The sequence below is a fragment of the Oncorhynchus clarkii genome, chromosome 8 (genome assembly GCF_045791955.1).
Source record: "Oncorhynchus clarkii lewisi isolate Uvic-CL-2024 chromosome 8, UVic_Ocla_1.0, whole genome shotgun sequence".
NCBI lineage: Eukaryota > Metazoa > Chordata > Actinopteri > Salmoniformes > Salmonidae > Oncorhynchus > Oncorhynchus clarkii.
In genome coordinates, this window is record NC_092154.1 from 39437634 (window position 1) to 39460744 (window position 23111).

Here is a 23111-nt window from a genome sequence, read left to right on the forward strand (position 1 = left end):
TTCACACCTCCTCTGTATGGCATAGCAGAGGAATGACAAGCTCCAAACAATGTCACAGGCCCGTGCTACACCATGCTAATGCTAACAACCACCAAGTGCTTACACATAAATAAGATAGCACTGTGTCTCATTGCCATAGGTTCACATAAAACCCCATATACTGTAATGCTAGAATTGTTGGAGAAATGAATAACTTCTCCAACTGGTGTATAAACAAAGTGTGTTATATTGGGGCATTTTATAATGACCGGACATAGCAACCTAATTCCTGCACACTCTTACATCACAAGCCAGAAGGCTTTGCAGAAACGTGACAAGCCCGTCTATTTAGCCTACTTCCTTTCACATACTTCCATGATGATATAGCATGGCATCCGACGCCTCAGACTCGTTGGCGATCTTGCACTCCAGGTCAATCTCTGCCTGGGTATTTGTCCTGTGGAGTAACCAAGAATACCGTAACCTTAGAGGAAACCAGAGGAACAAACGTAGAGCAATGAATGGTGTGGTGTGACACAGCCATTGGGACACATGATGTATTTAAATGAGAGGGCAACCTTGAGGTATTTAAAGCTTGAATCCTTAATTGAAACAAAGCCATCTCCCCACCTTTCTTTTGGTAAAAAGCTGAGGGATGGACCTGGAGAAATGTAACCACACTCTAATAGCTGCTGACAGGCCACAGTTCCTGTGTAAACTCCTCAGTTACACTGACAGACTAATGCTAGGTCAAACAAATTCAGCTCTCTAAACACTGACCTCAACTACATTACGTGTGTGTGTAGTCACGGACGCTCATATGTGTTTGCGTATCTTTGTCGTAAACTGATCTAAATTCTAAGACCATACATGTTGTGTCTGCATAAGTGCATTGCATGCTTTTAAGAAATCTGGGGTCAGAGAGAGAGAGGAAGAGACCCAGGCCAGCTGAGGATACAGCTGTTGAGCTGCTCAGACTGAAATTCTTACTTGAAGATGTTGAGAGCCACGACCACAAGGATTCCAAACAGGTGGGCTATATGGATCTGCTTCTTCAGGTTACTGATGGAGCCCTCCGCCACCATACTCAGGTTCTACGATACAAAAGGGAAAGAGACAGAGAGAGAGATAGAGATTCATTCCAACCTAATGGAAACATAGTAAGTCAATGTGAAACTCAATGCTAAATGTAAATTAAACTCATCATGGTCAGAAGTGCAGTGGTGTTGGATGTCAGGCACAGAGACTGGGTAGGTATTCATCTGTATCATTTCAACAAGGGGAATCTAACTACCTGATTACACTGATTACAAGAAGCTTGACCAATGACTCAGGATTTCTTACTCATACAGTATGACACGGTGTGTGTGTGTGTGTGTTTGTATGCAAGAGATGGCTATTCTCCCCAGCCCTTCTGCTTCTTGTCACAGCCCTCACAATTAACTTAGCTAACCCACTTCATTATTTGCTCAGCTGAGGAGCTGTCTGAGAGGGCAGTGATTTAAACCAGGAGTGGGGTTTGAACATACACCCCACCCCACCCTCCTTCGTCTCCATTTAACCCCCCTCCTTGACCGGAGACCCAGGCCAAGGTTCTATTTGCCCTGTGTGGCCCATTCCACAGATGCAGCTACAGTTGAAGTCGGAGGTTTACATACACTTAGGTTGGAGTCATTGAAACTCGTTTTTCAACCACTCCAAAAATGTCTTGTTAAAACCTCTTTGGGCTAGGGGGGCAGTATTTTCATCCGAATGAAAAGCGTGCCCAAAGTAAACGGCCTGTTACTCTGGCCCAGAAGCTAGGATATGCATTTTGGTATCATTGAATAGAAAACACTGAAGTTTCTAAAAATGTTAAAATAATGTCTGTGAGTATAACAGAACTGATTTGGCAGGCAAAACCACAAGCACAATCCATCCAGGGCAAATATTGTTTTATGTCATTGTGTTTTCCAATGCTTTTCTATGAGAAACCTGATTTATTAGGTCCAATTATTAGGTCCAATATTCAGTTCCTATGGCTTCCACTAGATGTCAACAGTCTTTAGAAATTGTTCAATGTTTTTCTTTTGAGAAATGAAGAAGTAGTCCTATTCTTTCCATGTGTCACTCAAATAGACTGAAGTCTTTTGGTGCGTGTGAACAGGACCACGCTCCTCCTTATTTTTCTCCGGTTTTGGAAACATTTTATCCTGTCTTAAATTTTAGCGATTATTTACTTTTTAGGGTACCTGAGGTTGGATTAGAAACGTTGTTTGAAATGTTTGGACTAAGTTTACAGCTAACTTATTAGATACTTTGTAGTCATGTTGGGCGAGTTGGAACCGGTGTATTTCTGAATCAAACGCGCCAAATAAATTGACATTTTGGGGATATAAAGAAGGAATTTATTGAACAAAACAACCATTCATTGTGTCACTGAGACATTTGGGATTGCAAAAAGATGAAGATCTTCAAAGGTAAGACATTTATTATATCACTATTTCTGACTTTTGTGTCGCACCTGCCTGGTTGAAAAATGATTTTAATGTTTTTGTATGTGGGGCGCTGTCCTCAGATAATAGCATGGTATGCTTTCGCCGTAAAGCCATTTTGAAATCTGACACATCAGCTGGGTTAACAAGAAGTGAAGCTTTATGTTGATGTATTACACTTATATGTAGTTTGAATTTGGCGCTCTGCAATTTCACCGGATGTTGTCAAATCTATCCCGCTAATGGGATTCGAGCGTTAAGGGATCCCTAAGAGGTTTTAATAGTTCATTTACAAACCTATATTATGATAAATACATTTGAAACAGGTATAGGGCTCGGATCCCGCTAGCGGGATCAAAATCGACCACATCCGCTGAAGTTGGAGTGCGTCAAATTCAAATGACAAAATCCTAATATTAAACATTCATGAACATACAAGTATTTTCAATAATTTCAAAGCTTAAATTCTTGTTAATCCAACCGCATTGTCAGATTTAAAAAAGGCTTTGCGGCAAAAGCATACCATGCGATTATCTGTGGACAGGCCCCACATCAAAATACTTTTTCATACCACCACAGGCATCACAAAATCACAAATAGCGCTAAAATATATCACTTACCTTTGAAGATCTTCCTCTGTTTGCAACCCCAAGGGATGCAGCTCCACAATGAATGGTCGTTTTGTTCGAGAAAGTCCTTTATATCCAAAAAGTTAGTTTAGTTGGCGCCATTGATTTCAGTAATCCACTCGTTCAACATGCATACAAACAAATCCAAAAAGTTTCCGGTAAAGTTCATCCAAACAAGTCAAACAATGTTTCTAATTAATACTCAGGTACTCTAATATCTAAATAAATGGCAATATTTAAGACAGAGAATAGTATGTTCAATATGGAAGATAAATAATGAAGAGGGCGCACCTCATTCACAGGGGCAAAAGACTACTTTTCTAATGAGGGACACCTTGGATAAACTACAACTCGTTTTTCAAGAAACAAGCCTGAAACCCTATCTAAAGACTGTTGACATCTAGTGGAAGCTATAGGAACTGCAATCTGGGTCCTATTTTTTTGGGATATCACATAGGCTTGCATTGAAATGGCCTGTGACCTAAAAAAAATATAATTCTGGATGGATTTTCCTCTGGTTTTTGCCTGCCGTATTAGTTCTATTATACACACAGACATTATTTTAACATTTTTAGAAATGTCAGAGTGTTTTCTATCCAATGCTATCAATATACATATCCTAGCTTTGGGCACGTCAGTCATCCGGAATTGAGAATACTGCCTCCTAGCCCTAAGGGGATTTAAGTTAAATGGTGAAATAAGTATAGCCAGTTGTAATTGTAATGACATAGCAGATGATAAGAAAAGACGATCAGTATTTACCTGGCTAAAAGACAATGGATATAATATACAGTATATTGTTTACAGGAAACTCAACAATTTTAGATGAAGCTGTGTGGAAAAAGGACTGGGGGGCAAAATAAATTGCTCCCATGGGCAAAGAAATTCAAAAAGGGTGATGATATTAATTAACAGTAATTTTTATCAGAATGTGGTCAAATGGTCAAACAGATCCTCAAGGTACAGTAGATGGATGATTTTAAATATGTTATTGGACCATAAACAGATATGGCTTATTAACCTATACGATCCAAATAACTATGATCCACTCATCTTTGAAAATATATATAATAATTGATCAATTCTACAAGCAACAATAATACAGTTTGAAATACATCTATGGAAATCACACCACATACTATTACCCTCAGGCACTTGAGGAAATCACGAATTTCATGGATATATTGGAACTGGGGGATATATGGAGGCTTAAATATCCTGACCTAGTGAGGTATACATGGTGGAGGCTCAATCAAGCTAGTCATCTTGGCTGCTTTTTTATGTCATTCTCTCTGGCACCAAAAGTTTAAAAGTGTTCATTGGGGATAGAATGCAGTCAGACCATCAAATAATTTACATATATATTACTCTGACAGAATTTCCACCTGGGCGAGGATATTGGAAATTAAATCAAAGCCTATTGGATGATAATTTGCTTATAACTATGACTTTTTCTGACTAAACACAACAACCAAAAAAGTGTTAAACAAATTGCTTCTACTTCCATCTTATACACACTATATACACTACCATTCAAAGGTTTGGGGTCACTTAGAAATGTCCTTGTTTTTGAAAAAAAAGCAATTTTTTTGTCCATTAAAACAATGCCTGTGAAAACCTGAGAAAAATCCATTCAGGAAGTAGGATTTTTTTCATTGTTGTAGTTTTCTATTCAATGCAATTACAGTATCCATTGACTTAGGACTCAAATTGCAGTTCCTATGCCTTCCAATAGATATCAACAGTCTTTAGAAATTGTTTCAGGCTTGTATTCTGAAAAATGAGGGAGTAGGAGCAGTCTGAATGAGTGGACCCTGCTTTGTCACAGAGCTTTTTCATGCGTGTGACTGAGATAGTGCCTCTATTGTTTACCTTTTATATTGACATTGTTATTGTCCGGTTGAAATATTATCGATTATTTAGGATAAAAACAACCTGAGGATTGATTACAAACATCGTTTGACATGTTTCTATGAACTTTACGAATACTATTTGGAATGTTCGTCTGCCTGTTGTAACTGCATTTGAGCCATTGGATTACTGAACAAAATGCGCTAACTAATTGCAATTTTTTGGATATAAAGAGGGACTTTATCGAACAAAACTAACACTTATTGTGTAACTGGGAGTCTTGTGAGTGGAACCATATGAAGATCATCAAAGGTAAGTGATTAATTCTATTGCTATTTCTGACTGCTGTGACTAATCTACTTGGCTGGTAATGTTTTGCGTGCTGAGCGCTGACCTCAAATAATCGCATGGTTTGCTTTCACCGTAAAGCCTGGTTGAAATCTGACAAGGCAGCTGGATTAACAACAAAGTTAAGCTTTATTTTGATGTATTACACTTGTGATTTCATGAAAGTTAAATATTTATAGTAATTTAACTTCTTGGTGACAGGGGGGTAGTATTGAGTAGCTTGGATGAATAGCGTGCCCAGAGTAAACTGCCTGCTACTCTGTCCCAGATGCTATTATACGCATATCATTAGCAGGATTGGATAGAAAACACTCTGAAGTTTCTAAAACTGTTTGAATTATGTCTGTGAGTATAACATAACTCATATGGCAGGCGAAAACCTGAGAAAAATCCCACCAGGAAGTGCGAAATCTGAGGTTTGTAGTTTTTCAACTTTTTGCCATTCCAATATACAGTGTAAATGGGGTCATATTGCACTTCCTTGGGCTTCCACTAGATGTCAACAGTCTTTACAACTATGTTTCAGGCCTCTACTATGGAAGGGGAGAGAATGAGAGCTGATTGAGCCAGGTGTCTGGCAGAGTTTCACAGGCTCTAAGGCGCGGTCACGAGAGAGTTAGCTCTCGTTCCTTTGCTTTTCTACAGACATAGGAATTCTCCGGTTGAAACATTATTGAACATTTATGATAAAAACATCCTAAAGATTGATTTTATACTTAGTTTTACAAGTTTCTACGGGCTGTAATATAACTTTTTTTTTACTTTTCGTCCGACGTTCGGCTGGACCTGAACGGGCGTTTGGATATGTTTACCAAACGCGCTCACAAAAGAAGCTATTTGGACATAAATGATGAACTTTATCGAACAAATGAAACATTTATCGTGAAACTGTGATTCCTGGGAGTGCATTCTGATGAAGATCATCAAAGGTACGTGAATATTTATAATGCTATTTCTGACTAATGTTGACTGCAGAATATGGCAGATATCTTTTTGGCTGCTTTGTTGTCTGAACGCTGTGCTCAGATTATTGCATGGTTTGCTTTTTCCGTAAAGTTTTTTTGAAATCTGACACAGCGGTTGCATTAACTTAATTGGCTGGGGGGCAGTATTGAGTAGCTTGGATGAATAAGTTGCCCAAACTAAACGGCCTGCTCCTCAGTCTCAGTTGCTAATATATGCATATTATTATTAGTATTGGATAAAAAACACTAAAGTTTCCAAGTACCCTCTCCTCCACTTTAGAGCAGACCACTAATGCAGGAATCTGACATATGGAATGCATTTCAAATGGGAATCTGTCTAGGACTAGCCTCCACTCAGGGTGCATTCTATTTCTCTCTCTTATCTGAACTACAGTCAGAACAAGACTGAAGGCTGAAACTGACTTGAAACATACCACAACTAAAACATTTGCTGTAATAAGTAATTAACCACATAATGCTGGTTTTGTCATTAACTACATGGTATGAAGCATATAAATTAGATGTAGGGAATCATTAAAAACTTCTTGACGCTACCCATCCCTGTAGCGGGATAATTGTCATCAAGATCCGCTGAATTGCATAGCGACAACGCAGACAAATTCCAAATAGTTTGCATAATGTCCACAGAAACATGTCAAACGTTTTTTATAATCAATCCTCAGGTTGTTTTTAAAATATATAATCAATAATATTTCAACCGCAACTGTCATTATCAGTAGGAGAGGGAAAGGAAATGACTGCCCAAGCTCTGTTGCGCGAGCAAAACTCATGCGAACACCTGACGCGATATTCTCTTTCGCGCTCATTTTTCAAAATAAAAGCCTGAAACTGTGTCTAAAGACTGTTGACACCTTGAGGAAGCAATAGGAAAAGGAATCTGGTTGATATCCCTTTAAATGGCGCGAAGGCATGCTATGGAACATGGAGCTTTCAAAATAGAAGCCACTTCCTGGTTTGATTTTCATCAGGTTTCTCCTGCAATATCAGTTCTGTTATACTCACGGACAATATTTTGACAGTTTTTGGAAACTTTAGAGTGTTTTCTATCCTAATGTCACATTCTGACCTTTATTTCCTTTGTTTTGTCATTATTTAGTATGGTCAGGGCGTGAGTTGGGGTGGGCAGTCTATGTTTGGTTTTCTATAATTTGGGGATTTCTATGTTTCGGCCTAGTATGGTTCTCAATCAGAGGCAGGTGTCATTAGTTGTCTCTGATTGAGAGTCATACTTAGGTAGCCTGGGTTTCACTGTTTGTTTGTGGGTGTTTGTTTCCGTATCTGTGTTTTTCACCACACGGTACTGTTTTGGGTTTTGTTCATTCCAAGTTTATTGTTTTTGTATTCAGTTGTGTTCATGTTAAGTATTTCTTATTAAAAGAACCATGGACACTTACCACGCCGCATATTGGTCCTCCGATCCTTCTCGCCTCACCTCTTCGGAAGAAGAGGAAGAAATACCTTACACCTAATCTGTCAATTATATGCATGTTCTAGCATCTGATCCTGAGAAATAGGCCGTTTACTTTGGGAACGTTATTTTTCCAAACATAAAAATAGTGCCCCCTAGCTTCAAGAGTTTAACTACACTGCTATTATATGTTGAGAATCCTTAACGACTTGTGAACTACACTTAATACCACTAATATCCTGTGAATATTGAAGTGTAACTAACCATTAACTAGCAAATAACTATTACATCACCATTTCATCAATCACGAAAGCATGCTCTCTCATGGGTAGAGTCGATATGGAGACCATATGAAAACGGAGGCTATGGAGTCAACTGCAGACTAAGTTAGGAGCACAGCACTCTCCAAACTATTAGACTACAAAGGGAAGCACAGCTGCGAGCTGCCCAGTGACACGAGCCTACCAGACGAGCTAAATCACTTCTATGCTCGCTTCGAGGCAAGCAACGCTGAGTCATGCATGAGAGCATCAGCTGTTCCGGACGACTAGTGATCACGCTCTCCGTAGCCGACGTGAGTAAGACCTTTAAAGAGGTCTACATACCAGGACATGTGCTCCGGGCATGTGCTGACCAACTGGCAGGTGTCTTCACTGACATTTTCAACATGTCCTCGATTGAGTCTGTAATACCAACATGTTTCGACCACCATAGTCCCTGGGCCCAAGAACACAAAGGCAACCTGCCTAACTGACTACAGACCATAGCACTCACGTCCGTAGCCATCAAGTGCTTTGAAATGCTGGTAATGACTCACATCAACACCATTATCCCAGAAACCCTAGACCCACTCCAATTTGCATACCACCCAAACACATCCACAGATGATGGAATCTCTATTGCATGCCACACTGCCCTTTCCCACCTAGACAAAAGGAACACTTATGTGAAAATGCTATTTATTGACTACAGCTCAGCGTTCAACACCATAGTTCCCTCAAAGCTCATCACCTAGCTAAGGATCCTGGGACTAAACACTTCCCTCTGCAACTGGATCCTGGACTTCCTGACGGGCCCCCCCAGGTGGTGAGGGTAGGAAGCAACACATCTGCCACGCTGATCCTCAACACTGGAGCCCCCCAGGGGTGCGTGCTCAGTCCCCTCCTGTACTCCCTGATCACACATGACTGCATGGCCAGGCACGACTCCAACACCATCATTAAGATTGCAGACGACACAACAGTGGTATGCCTGATCACTGACAATGACGAGACAGCCTACAGGGAGGTGGTCAGAGACCTGGCCAGTTGGTTCCAGAACAACCTATCCCTCAACGTAACCAAGACTAAGGAGATTATTGTGGACTACAGGAAAAGGAGGACTGAGCATGCCCCCATTCTCATCGACAGGGCTGTAGTGGAGCAGGTTGAGAGGTTCAAGTTCCTTGGTGTCCACATCACTAACAGTCGTGAAGAGGGCACGACAAGCCTATTCCCCCTCAGGAAATGAAAAAGATTTGGCATGGGTCCTGAGATCCTCAAAAGGATTTATACAGCTTCAACATCGAGAGCATCCTGACTGGTTGCATCACTGCCTGTTACGGCAATTGCTCGGCCTCCGACCACAAGGCACTATAGAGGGTAGTGTGTGCGGCCCAGTACATCACTGGGGCTAAGCTGCCTGCCATCCAGGTCCTCTACAACAGGCGGTGTCAGAGGAAGGCCCTAAAAATTCTCAAAGACCCCATCCACCCCAGTCATAGACTGTTGTCTCTACTACCACATGGCAAGCGGTACCGTATCGCCAAGTGCTTCCCGAACTATTTGCATTGTGTGCTCCCCCCACCCCTCTGTTACACTGCTGCAACTTTCTGTTTATCATATATGCATAGTCACTTTAACTATACATTCATGTACATATGTACATACTACCTCAATTGGGCCCACCAACCAGTGCTCCCGCACATTGGCTATCTGCATTGTGTCCCGCCACCCACCACCCCCTCTTTACGATACTGCTACTCTGTACATCATATATGCATCGTAACTTTAACCATATCTACATGTACATACTACCTCAATCAACCTGACTAACCGGCATCTGTATGTAGCCTCGCTACTTTTATAGCCTCTCTACTGTTTTTCACTGTCTTTCTGTTGTTTTTATTCATTTACTTACCTATTGTTCACCTAATACCTTTTTTGCACTGTTGGTTAGAGCCTGTAAGTAAGCATTTCACTGTAAGGTTGTACCTTACATTTGACAAATAAACGTTGATTTGATTGGAATCCATCTCCAGTATAAATAAAAACAATGTAGCAACCTTGACAGTGGGCATCACTCCGATTCTTCTCCGGCGCCGACAGAGATGGCCGCCTCGCTTCGCGTTCCTAGGAAACTATGCAGTTTTTTGTTTTTTTACGTGTTATTTCTTACATTAGTACCCCAGGTCATCTTAGGTTTCATTACATACAGTCGAGAAGAACTACTGAATATAAGATCAGCATCAACTCACCATCAGTACGACCAAGAATATGTTTTTCGCGACGCGGATCCTGTGTTCTGCCTTACAAACAGGACAAAGGAGTGGATCCTATGCAGCGACCCAAAAAAACGACTCCGAAAGAGAGGGAAACGAGGCGGTCTACTGGTCAGACTCCGGAGACGGGCACAGCGCGCACCACTCCCTAGCATTCTTCTTGCCAATGTCCAGTCTCTTGACAACAAGGTTGATGAAATCCGAGCAAGGGTAGCATTCCAGAGGGACATCAGAGACTGTAACGTTCTTTGCTTCACGGAAACGTGGCTTACTGGAGAGACGCAATCCGAAGCGGTGCAGCCAACAGGTTTCTCCACGCATCGCGCAGACAGGAAAAAACATCTTTCTGGTAAAAAGAGGGGCGGGGGCGTATGCCTTATGACTAACGTGACATGGTGCGATGAAAGAAACATACAGGAACTCAAATCCTTCTGTTCACCTGATTTAGAATTCCTCACAATCAAATGTAGACCGCATTATCTACCAAGAGAATTCTCTTCGATCATAATCACAGCCGTATATATCCCCCCCCAAGCAGACACATCGATGGCTCTGAACAAACTTTATTTAACTCTCTGCAAACTGGAAACAATTTATCCGGAGGCTGCATTCATTGTAGCTGGGGATTTTAACAAGGCTAATCTGAAAACAAGACTCCCCAAATTTTATCAGCATATCGATTGCGCAACCAGGGGAGGAAAGACCTTGGACCATTGTTACTCTAACTTCCGCGACGCATATAAGGCCCTGCCCCGCCCCCCTTTCGGAAAAGCTGACCACGACTCCATTTTGTTGATCCCTGCCTACAGACAGAAACTAAAACAAGAGGCTCCCACGCTGAGGTCTGTCCAACGCTGGTCCGACCAAGCTGACTCCACACTCCAAGACTGCTTCCATCACGTGGACTGGGAGATGTTTCGTATTGCGTCAGATAACAACATTGACGAATACGCTGATTCGGTGTGCGAGTTCATTAGAACGTGCGTTGAAGATGTCGTTCCCATAGCAACGATTAAAACATTCCCTAACCAGAAACCGTGGATTGATGGCAGCATTCGTGTGAAACTGAAAGCGCGAACCACTGCTTTTAATCAGGGCAAGGTGTCTGGTAACATGACCGAATACAAACAGTGCAGCTATTCCCTCCGCAAGGCTATCAAACAAGCTAAGCGCCAGTACAGAGACAAAGTAGAATCTCAATTCAACGGCTCAGACACAAGAGGCATGTGGCAGGGTCTACAGTCAATCACGGACTACAGGAAGAAACCCAGCCCAGTCACGGACCAGGATGTCTTGCTCCCAGGCAGACTAAATAACTTTTTTGCCCGCTTTGAGGACAATACAGTGCCACTGACACGGCCTGCAACGAAAACATGCGGTCTCTCCTTCACTGCAGCCGAGGTGAGTAAGACATTTAAACGTGTTAACCCTCGCAAGGCTGCAGGCCCAGATGGCATCCCCAGCCGCGCCCTCAGAGCATGCGCAGACCAGCTGGCCGGTGTGTTTACGGACATATTCAATCAATCCCTATACCAGTCTGCTGTTCCCACATGCTTCAAGAGGGCCACCATTGTTCCTGTTCCCAAGAAAGCTAAGGTAACTGAGCTAAATGACTACCGCCCCGTAGCACTCACATCCGTCATCATGAAGTGCTTTGAGAGACTAGTCAAGGACCATATCACCTCCACCCTACCTGACACCCTAGACCCACTCCAATTTGCTTACCGCCCAAATAGGTCCACAGACGATGCAATCTCAACCACACTGCACACTGCCCTAACCCATCTGGACAAGAGGAATACCTATGTGAGAATGCTGTTCATCGACTACAGCTCGGCATTCAACACCATAGTACCCTCCAAGCTCGTCATTAAGCTCGAGACCCTGGGTCTCGACCCCGCCCTGTGCAACTGGGTACTGGACTTCCTGACGGGCCGCCCCCAGGTGTTGAGGGTAGGCAACAACATCTCCTCCCCGCTGATCCTCAACACTGGGGCCCCACAAGGTTGCGTTCTGAGCCCTCTCCTGTACTCCCTGTTCACCCACGACTGCGTGGCCACGCACGCCTCCAACTCAATCATCAAGTTTGCGGACGACACAACAGTGGTAGGCTTGATTACCAACAACGATGAGACGGCCTACAGGGAGGAGGTGAGGGCCCTCGGAGTGTGGTGTCAGGAAAACAACCTCACACTCAACGTCAACAAAACTAAGGAGATGATTGTGGACTTCAGGAAACAGCAGAGGGAACACCCCCCTATCCACATCGATGGAACAGTAGTGGAGAGGGTAGCAAGTTTTAAGTTCCTCGGCATACACATCACAGACAAACTGAATTGGTCCACTCACACAGACAGCATCGTGAAGAAGGCGCAGCAGCGCCTCTTCAACCTCAGGAGGCTGAAGAAATTCGGCTTGTCATCAAAAGCACTCACAAACTTCTACAGATGCACAATCGAGAGCATCCTGGCGGGCTGTATCACCGCCTGGTATGGCAACTGCACCGCCCTCAACCGTAAGGCTCTCCAGAGGGTAGTGAGGTCTGCACAACGCATCACCGGGGGCAAACTACCTGCCCTCCAGGACACCTACACCACCCGATGTCACAGGAAGGCCATAAAGATCATCAAGGACATCAACCACCCGAGCCACTGCCTGTTCACCCCGCTATCATCCAGAAGGCGAGGTCAGTACAGGTGCATCAAAGCTGGGACCGAGAGACTGAAAAACAGCTTCTATCTCAAGGCCATCAGACTGTTAAACAGCCACCACTAACACTGAGTGGCTGCTGCCAACACACTGACACTGACTCAACTCCAGCCACTTTAATAATGGGAATTGATGGGAAATGATGTAAATATATCACTAGCCACTTTAAACAATGCTACCTTATATAAATGTTACTTACCCTACATTATTCATCTCATACGCATACGTATATACTGTACTCTATATCATCGACGGTATCCTTATGTAATACATGTATCACTAGCCACTTTATACTATACTATGCCACTTTGTTTACATACTCATCTCATTTGTACATACTGTACCCGATACCATCTACTGTATCTTGCCTATGCTGCTCTGTACCATCACTCATTCATATATCCTTATGTACATATTCTTTATCCCCTTACACTGTGTACAAGACAGTAGTTTGGAATTGTTAGTTAGATTACTTGTTATTACTGCATTGTCGGAACTAGAAGCACAAGCATTTCGCTACACTCGCATTAACATCTGCTAACCATGTGTATGTGACAAATAAAATTTGATTTGATTTGATTTGATTTGATTTGATTTGATTTGCCTGAGGAGCTTCAGAGGGGAGGGAGAGTTCCACACATACCTGAGAGTCAAGTAACAAAGAGAGAGAGGAGTGAAAGAGAAAGTGAGGCAGGAAAAAGACAGGGAGGGATATGACCCCTTCCACATTTCTCTCCTCCTGACTGTGTTGTGAAACTCTAAGCTGGGAGCGTATTGCCTACACATTTCTCCAGGTCAGTGACAGTTACTAACTGGGCATGAAGGAGGCCACACACAAACATTGTAACTAGGTGATAAGTAGTAGTACTGTGGGTTAGCTGGAACTACAAACACACCTGACATGCCCTTAAAATACAGTTCACTACCACTATGTCTCCACAGGCAAAAACACACATTCTCATCATGTGAATGCAGAGATAAAGAAAAAAGAGAGAGATAGAGAGGGAAAGAGCGAAACAGATGAGAGAATAATTGTAAGACAGGGAAGGGAGGTTAGATAAAGAAAGATAGAGAGAAAGTCAGGTATGATTTGATATTGATGGGATTAGACCATGGGGTGCACATTTCGTTTTTTTACCCTCAAATAATCAACTATTCATCCAGCTTTGATCATTTGAATCAGCTGTGTAGTGTTAGGACAAAAAACTAAATGTGCACCCCTTGGGCTTCCGAGGACCAGGTTTGGGAAACACTGGATTAGGCTGATTTATGCTAAAGTATTACACAGGCTCTTACAATTACAGATCCTCTTCCTCCTCTAGTGCAACGTTTCCACAGTTCATAGAAAGCTGTGGACTTCTCCAAGAACCAACTCTGAGATACCACGGATATCGAGGCTAGAGCCAGGCCCAGGGCAGGACTCAGGAGTAAGTAGGCCAAAGGAGCGCGAAGTATGTTTGTTGTTGCCAAAACTGAAACCTGTCGAAAGCTGAAACCTGAACTAAAGACCTCGGTTTAAAAGCTGACAGTGTTTTTCTAGACTTTTATTTTATTTTGAATTATGCGGCTCTGTTGGGCTAAATTGCTGTGAGTGCTGCTATCTGTCCTGCCAGATTCCGTATAGGGGGAGAGAAGCGAAAGCCCAGCTAGCCTTGGTGGCTCGTCGGTATCAAAGGGAGGCCGCTATTGAATGTTTCCAACGTTGCAGGAGCTGTGTTTACTTTACTTTGTTCCGGGACAATGTGGACCGCGTTGACTTTCAGTGTAGCAACTGCTTGCTTGCAGAGGACTACAGGAGCAAATTTGCTACTCTTAGCAAGCAAGTAGAAAACCTACATAAGCTACTGGGGAACCCATGCCCACCTAATTGTATTTTTAGTTTCACCGCCGTGTCGGATCTCCAAAGCCGACTAGCCGGTGATTGGCAGGGTTCCATCCCTGAAGGGGTCTCCCCCTTCCCTGGAGAACGTAGCTGATTCAGACCCAACCAACCAGCCATAAAGGCACGTCACTCGCCGTGGAAGTCTAAGAAGGCGTTCTCTGACAACAAGGGTCTCCATGGAGATGTTGAACCCGGAACTGACACAGACCAGAAACAGCTTTGCTGCCCTGGATCCAGAGGTTCCGGAGCCTTTGTCCGTGGTGGCTTCCCAATCCAGATCGGAACCACCTGCGTCTTCGTCCTCGGCTCTGTCTCCTTCTCCTGTGGCTTCTACCTCGGGTTCAGATCCTCAGAGCTCAGACCGTGAGGCTGCCTTAGAGACCGGCCCATTCAACATCACCAGCTGTCATCATAGGCAGCTCTATGTTGAGAAACATCTCGGTCCCAAGGCAAAAACCCTGTACTACCCAGGAGCATGAGGACAGGATATTACAGGGCTGCTTCTGACTGTTCTACCACAGATGCCAGGAGCTGACACTGTCAGAGTCCATGTGGGGTCAAACAACATCAGGAGGGCTAGCTCAGAACATTTGAAAATGGATTTAAAAAAACTGATTTTAGCATTAAAAAACACCAAAAAACAGACAATAATGTTAGGTCCAGTAGCATCGTTGGGCCGCGGGTTTGAAGGATTCAGCAGACTACTGGCAAGACACATCTGGCTAAAAGACTACTGTAGCACTGCTGGAGTCACTTTCAATGATAACTTTCACACCTTCTGGAAAAAGAAGATACTCTACAGGACTGGCAGAGTCCATCCAAATTATCTTGGCTCCTGGACTTACATTTTAAGGCTGCGTTGAAACAATGACTGGTAAATTATCCAAGACCATCTCAGTTAATCCCTACCATTGTGCAATGAGTCAACATAATGCTGCATCAAATGTACATGATCTTAGGGGCATTAGCAAACACAATGTAAGTATATTAATTTATGCACCCGTGATTGCACCGAATACATATATTTATCCTACAGCTATTGTAAGCAGTAATCATGAGCCTGTAAACCAGTGTTACTGTCACGTTTCTTCAAAATCGAACCCAGAAGCAGACCAGGACAAGGAGAGTAGGAAGAAGGTGAGTATTTATTTACAAGTGAATGTGAATGGGTAGATATATCCAGGTGGCGTAGCGGGCAGCGGTGGTGAGTTGATGGGAGTAAATAGGTGGATCCAATGGGGAAGCGGAATCCTCCGACGACCAGGCGGGAATGGGGTAAATGATCCGGGTGAGTAACTGAAGACAGAACAAACGGAGGTAAGTTTAAGGCAAGCAATACGTAAAAAACAACAAAACAAATTCTATCCAACTTGAGGCTGATACTATGGCACAACATACTGTTCATGGCTAACGATCCGGCAGGGAATGGATGTCAGGTCCGGGCTTATGAAGAGGAGAGATAATGATCAGGACCAGGTGTGCAGATAGCTGATGGGATACAGGTGCGGGTAATCAGAACTCCCAACTGGCTACATTGCCTGGCAACCAGACAGGGTGCGTTCCAGGACGCTGGAAAAAACACTCCAGGACAGAACACAGGCAAAAAACAGACTCAGGAAACGGGATTCGTGACAGTTACACTGTCAGCACTGAGGCGGTGTGCAATAGTAGGAAGACCACTTTATGCAGCTCATCCTGCACTATCAGCTCCAATGTAAATAATATGAGTAAGTCTACCTCTGATAAGCTTCCCAGTAAAGCATTAAAAACAATCAAGCAACACAGAAAAGTGCTAAAAATAGCCCATATTAACATATTTAGCCTAAGAAACAAGGTCCATGAAGTCAATAACTTGCTTGTAACAGATGACACTCCTCTTCTGACGATCTCCGAAACTCATTTAGAAAATACCTTTGATGATACAGTGGTATAATACATGGTTATAACATCTACCGAAAAGACAGAAATGCCAAAGGAGGCGATGTTGCGGTCTATATTCAGAACCACATTCCTGTAAAGCTTAGAGACGATCTAATGTTAATTACTTCAACAGCATTATGGCTACAGGTTCATATGCCTCACCTAAAGCCCATTCTTGTGGGAAGCTGCTATAGACCACCTTGTGCTAACAGTCAGTATCTGGATAATATGTGTGAAATGCTTGATAATGTATGTGATATAACAGAGAAGTACAGTGCCTTGCGAAAGTATTCGGCCCCCTTGAACTTTGCGACCTTTTGCCACATTTCAGGCTTCAAACATAAAGATATAAAACTGTATTTTTTTGTGAAGAATCAACAACAAGTGGGACACAATCATGAAGTGGAACGACATATATTTCAAACTTTTTTAACAAATCAAAAACTGAAAAATTGGGCGTGCAAAATTATTCAGCCCCCTTAAGTTAATAATTTGTAGCGCCACCTTTTGCTGCGATTACAGCTGTAAGTCGCTTGGGGTATGTCTCTATCAGTTTTGCACATCGAGAGACTGAAATGTTTTCCCATTCCTCCTTGCAAAACAGCTCGAGCTCAGTGAGGTTGGATGGAGAGCATTTGTGAACAGCAGTTTTCAGTTCTTTCCACAGATTCTCGATTGGATTCAGGTCTGGACTTTGACTTGGCCATTCTAACACCTGGATATGTTTATTTTTGAACCATTCCATTGTAGATTTTGCTTTATGTTTTGGATCATTGTCTTGTTGGAAGACAAATCTCCTTCCCAGTCTCAGGTCTTTTGCAGACTCCATCACGTTTTCTTCCAGAAAGGTCCTGTATTTGGCTCCATCCATCTTCCCATCAATTTTAACCATCTTCCCTGTCCCTGCTGAAGAAAAGCAGGCCCAAACCATGATGCTGCCACCACCATGTTTGACAATGGGGATGGTGTGTTCAGCTGTGTTGCTTTTACGCCAAACATAACGTTTTGCATTGTTGCCAAAAAGTTCAATTTTGGTTTCATCTGACCAGAGCACCTTCTTCCACATGTTTGGTGTGTCTCCCAGGTGGCTTGTGGCAAACTTTAAACAACACTTTTTATGGATATCTTTAAGAAATGGCTTTCTTCTTGCCACTCTTCCATAAAGGCCAGATTTGTGCAATATACGACTTATTGTTGTCCTATGGACAGAGTCTCCCACCTCAGCTGTAGATCTCTGCAGTTCATCCAGAGTGATCATGGGCCTCTTGGCTGCATCTCTGATCAGTCTTCTCCTTGTATGAGCTGAAAGTTTAGAGGGACGGCCAGGTCTTGGTAGATTTGCAGTGGTCTGATACTCCTTCCATTTCCATATTATCGCTTGCACAGTGCTCCTTGGGATGTTTAAAGCTTGGGAAATCATTTTGTATCCAAATCCGGCTTTAAACTTCTTCACAACAGTATCTCGGACCTGCCTGGTGTGTTCCTTGTTCTTCATGATGCTCTCTGCGCTTTTAACGGACCTCTGAGACTATCACAGTGCAGGTGCATTTATACGGAGACTTGATTACACACAGGTGGATTGTATTTATCATCATTAATCACTTAGGTCAACATTGGATCATTCAGAGATCCTCACTGAACTTCTGGAGAGAGTTTGCTGCACTGAAAGTAAAGGGGCTGAATAATTTTGCACGCCCAATTTTTCAGTTTTTGATTTGTTAAAAAAGTTTGAAATATCCAATAAATGTCGTTCCACTTCATGATTGTGTCCCACTTGTTGTTGATTCTTCACAAAAAAATACAGTTTTATATCTTTATGTTTGAAGCCTGAAATGTGGCAAAAGATCGCAAAGTTCAAGGGGGCCGAATACTTTCGCAAGGCACTGTACATATGCTGTCTTCCCTCCTCCTCTGTTTTACCTCTTTCCTTTTCTGTCTTCTACACCTCTTTGCTCCTCTTTTTTTATAATGCACACCATATGTGCATTGAAGTACAGATTGATCTTGTATTTATAATATAATATTACAATTATAATATTTATAATGCATGTATTATGTATTTAAAACACCTGGATAATGAACTTTCAATAAAGCATTTCACATTCTCCACTGGTTGAAATTAAGTATCTCATTGGAATACTACACCTATCCTGTGTCCTCAGATTAATGCAGATGAAGGGAGTTAGATACTGTTTTTTTTCTGTATATATGAATTACAAATCAGCCTTTACTTAAATCATGTTTCTAGTCTATTGCATAGTTATAATTTGTAGTCATTGATGTCCCAGGAGCAGGAGAGGTAAACACTGTTGAAGTGTATAATTGTAATACATACATGCAGACACAGCATCATCCAAAGAATGGAGTTTGATACACCTGGTAGTGGATATGAATGAAAAAGAATGTCTCAAAGAGATTCATACTTAAACCGCTCTTTTATTTGCCAAGAAAGAGTATATGATCAGTGAATATATTCTATGTACAGGCTACAATTTGGGGATCTCATGCGTGGTAATAAATACAGTACATGTACAGTTGAAGTCGGAAAATTACATACACTTAGGTTGGAGTCATTAAAACTAGTTTTTCAACCACTCCACAAATTTCTACTTTGTGCATGACCCAAGTAAATTTTCCAACAATTGTTTACAGACAGATTATTTCACTTATAATTCACTGTATCACAATTCCAGTGGGTCAGAAGTTTACATACACTAAGTGTACTGTGCCTTTAAACAGCTTGGGCAATTCACGAAAAATATGTCATGGCTTTAGAAGCTTCTGATAGGCTAATTGACATCATTTGAGTCAATTGGAGGTGTACCTGTGGATGTAGTTCAAGGCCTACCTTCAAACGCATTGCCTCTTTGCTTGACATCATGGGAAAATCAAAAGAAATCAGCCAAGACCTCAGAAAAAAAATTGTAGACCTCCACGAGTCTGGTTCATCCTTGGGAGCAATTCCAAATGCCTGCAGGTACCACGTTCATCTGTACAAACAGTAGCACACAAGTTTAAACACCATGGGACCAGGCAGCCATCATACTGCTCAGGAAGGAGATGCGTTCCGTCTCCTAGAGATGAACGTACTTTGGTGTGAGAAGTGCAAATCAATCCCAGAACAACATCAAAGGACCCTGTGAAGATGCTGGAGGAAACAGGTACAAACAAGTCCCAGTAAAACAAGTCCTATATCGACATATCCTGAAAGGCCGCTCAGCAAGGAAGTAGCAACTGCTCCAAAACCACCATAAAAAAGCCTGACTACAGTTTGCAACTGAACATGGGGACAACGATGGTACTTTTTGGAGAAAAATCCTCTGGTCTGATGAAACAAAAATACACCTGTTTGGCCATAATGACCATGTTGGAGGAAAAAGGGGGAGGCAAGCTGAAGAACACCATCCCAACCGTGAAGCACGGGGTGGCAGCATCATGTTGTGGGGGTGCATTTCTGAAGGAGGGACTGGTGCACTTCACAAAATAGATGGAAAATTAGGTGGATATATTGAAGCAACATCTCAAGACATCAGTCAGGAACTTAAAGCTTGGTCACAAACGGGTCTTCCAAATGGACAATGACCCTAAGCATACTTCCAAAGTTGTGGCAAAATGGCTGAAGGACAACAGAGTCAAGGTATTGGAGTGGCCATCACAAAGCCCTGACCTCAATTCTATAGCAAATTTTTGGTCTAAACTGAAAAAGCATGTGCGAGCAAGGAGGCCTTCAAACCTGAGTCAGTTACACCAGCTCTTTCAGGATGAATGGGCCAAAATTCACCCAACTTATTGTGGGAAGCTTGTGAAAGGCTACCCCTAAACGTTTGACCCAAGTTAAACAATTTAAAGGCAACGCTACCAAATACTAATAAAGTGTATGTAAACTTCTGACCCACTGGGAATGTGATGAAATAAATAAAAGTTTAAATAAATCATTCTCCCTACTGTTACTCTGACCGTTTACATTCTTAAAATAAAGTGGTGATCCTAACTGACCTACAACAGGGAATTTTTACTAGGATTAAATGTCAGGAATTGTGAAAGACTGAGTGTATATGTATATGGCTAAGGTGTATGTAAACTTCCGTTTTCAACTGTATATAGAACTTCCATCCTTGGCACAATAAAGTTATAATATTCTACTAAATCCATAGGCTTCATTTATGCCATTCAGACTTGAAGTCGATACAACAACTATTATAGCTGAGGTTTATGCTGCTCTACCAAGCAAAAAGGCAGTAATGGCTAATTTTGTCTAAAATGAGTTAATGTAATTGTTGATACATGAAATACATGCTTAATCATGTGGACAAGTATCCTGCCTCTATTGTATTGTGTTCAGGAAAAAATGGGGGTCATGTAAGCAGTAACTGCATAAATTTACTGTGAAACCAAGGTAAATAAAAGCCATTTTTCTTAGTTCCACGCTATGAGTGTTCTGCCTTTTTGCTCGGTAGGGCAGCATTTGCTCTGAACTAATATTCATACCAAACGTTTTAGGGTCCATACACAGATCGGCTACATACTGTATCTAGCTTCACATCCATAGGCATACAGTTATTTTTATCCTCCACTACACAATAAGCAAATAAATTGTTAGCTGGCTACGTTACTTCAGTTGCATTGCATGGCAAATATAAGCAAGGTATGTGAACACAAGATTCTTCACATCCACTGTTTCACAAGACAACAGCCTGGTTTGCTGGTTTTCTCAGGAGTCCCTAAAACATTAAACAACACGAATTACAATTTCATACTCATATCATAACATTAGCTAGCTAGCTGGCTAATGTTAGCTAGTCCCAAGAGCAGAGCTTTCTTTTCAACACCATGGAGTGAATCCTTACCAAGGCTACTGTACACCTGGTTATCAGCGGAGCCTTGTCTGGCAGCAAAACAGTTAATTCAGCCTCATTTACTGCCTTTAAAAAGACACAGCTGATATAGCTGACTTGCTTAAAAAAAATGGGTTTCTACTGACAATTGAGATGTACAAGATATGGCATAAGGGAACGATGAGCGGCAATCCGTAATTTCGATTAAGACATCAATGAGCGAGCTAAGATGGACGTAAAGTGTGTCGTGGAAATTTCCTCTATTTACCAAATCATGGGAGCAAACCACACACACAAGTCAGAGTTAGTTATAAAAGTCCATCTTTAATTATATCAGCTCTATAGCATTTTGACTTTCAACAGTTCAGTATCTCTAATGAAAAGTTGAGAGTCCCCACACAATGGCAAAAAGGGATCCTTTATAGCAAAGATCACACATAGTCAGACAGCATAGACATAATTCATCGTTCAGCTTTGTCTCCTTTCCCAAACCCCAGAACTATAAACCAATCCTCCATATCAACAGGCATATATCAAATTGTCATTTAGATACAACCAACTCTAAATACAAACTCACGGAGAGGAGAGTGAGGCTATAGGTTAAGATAAAAGGGAGCATGAGAATGATTCCAGACACTGCCACCCTCCTTTCCCCACTAGAAAAAGGTAGGGAGTAAAAGATATGTTTACACATGATGACACTTTGACCTCTCCCCTCTCTGTGGCCCATGCAACTTAGTTTTGACATAGAACAGATAACTGCAACCTCGCCACAGCATTATACAAAAATACCATTCTGATGAGAAGTACTTACACCCATTTGATGAATATAAAAACATCTTACATATGTTACCAACAAATTCTGAATCTTCCCTAACAAGTGCCTTGCAAAAGTATTCATCCCCCTTGGCGTTTTTCCTATTTTGTTGCTTTACAACCTGTAATTTAAATGGATTTTTATTTGGATTTCATGTAACAAACATACACAAAATAGTTCAAATTGGTTAAGTGAAATGAAAAAATAACTTATTTCAAAAAGTGGTGCGTGCATATGTATTCAACCCCTTTGCTATGAAGCCCCTAAATAAGATCTGGTGCCACCAATTACCTTCAGAAGTCACACAATTAGTTAGATGGACTTTATTTAAGTGTCACATGATCTCAGTATATATACACCTGTTCTGAAAGGCCCCAGAGTCTGCAACACCACTAAGCAAGGGGCACCACCAAGCAAGTGGCACCATGAAGACCAAGGAGCTTTCCAAACAGGTCAGGGACAAAGTTGTGGAGAAGTAAAGATCAGGGTTGGGTTATAAAAAAATATCAGAAACTTTGAACATCCCACCAAGCACCATTAAATCCATTATTAAAAAACGGAAAGAATATGGCACCACAACAAACCTGCCAAGAGAGGGCCGCCCACCAAAGCTCACGGACCAGGCAAGGAGGGCGTTAATCAGAGAGGCAACACAGAGATCAACAATCACCCTGAAAGAGCTGCAAAGCTGCACAGCGGAGATTGGAGCATCTGTCCATAGGACCACTTTAATC

The 23111-nt window shown here is 42.1% G+C and overlaps 1 protein-coding gene across 1 annotated transcript in view; it reads right to left on the reverse strand.

Moving 5' to 3' along the window:
- Positions 1-342: 342 nt before the first annotated feature.
- LOC139415446 (syntaxin-11-like) overlaps positions 343-23111 on the reverse strand; it is a 39142-nt gene continuing 16373 nt past the window's right edge. The window contains exons 4-5 of the mRNA XM_071163535.1: positions 970-1073; positions 343-436 (exon numbers count right to left, since the gene is read on the reverse strand). Coding sequence (XP_071019636.1) covers positions 343-436; positions 970-1073 — 198 coding nt within the window. The remainder of the gene's footprint in view (positions 437-969; positions 1074-23111) is intronic.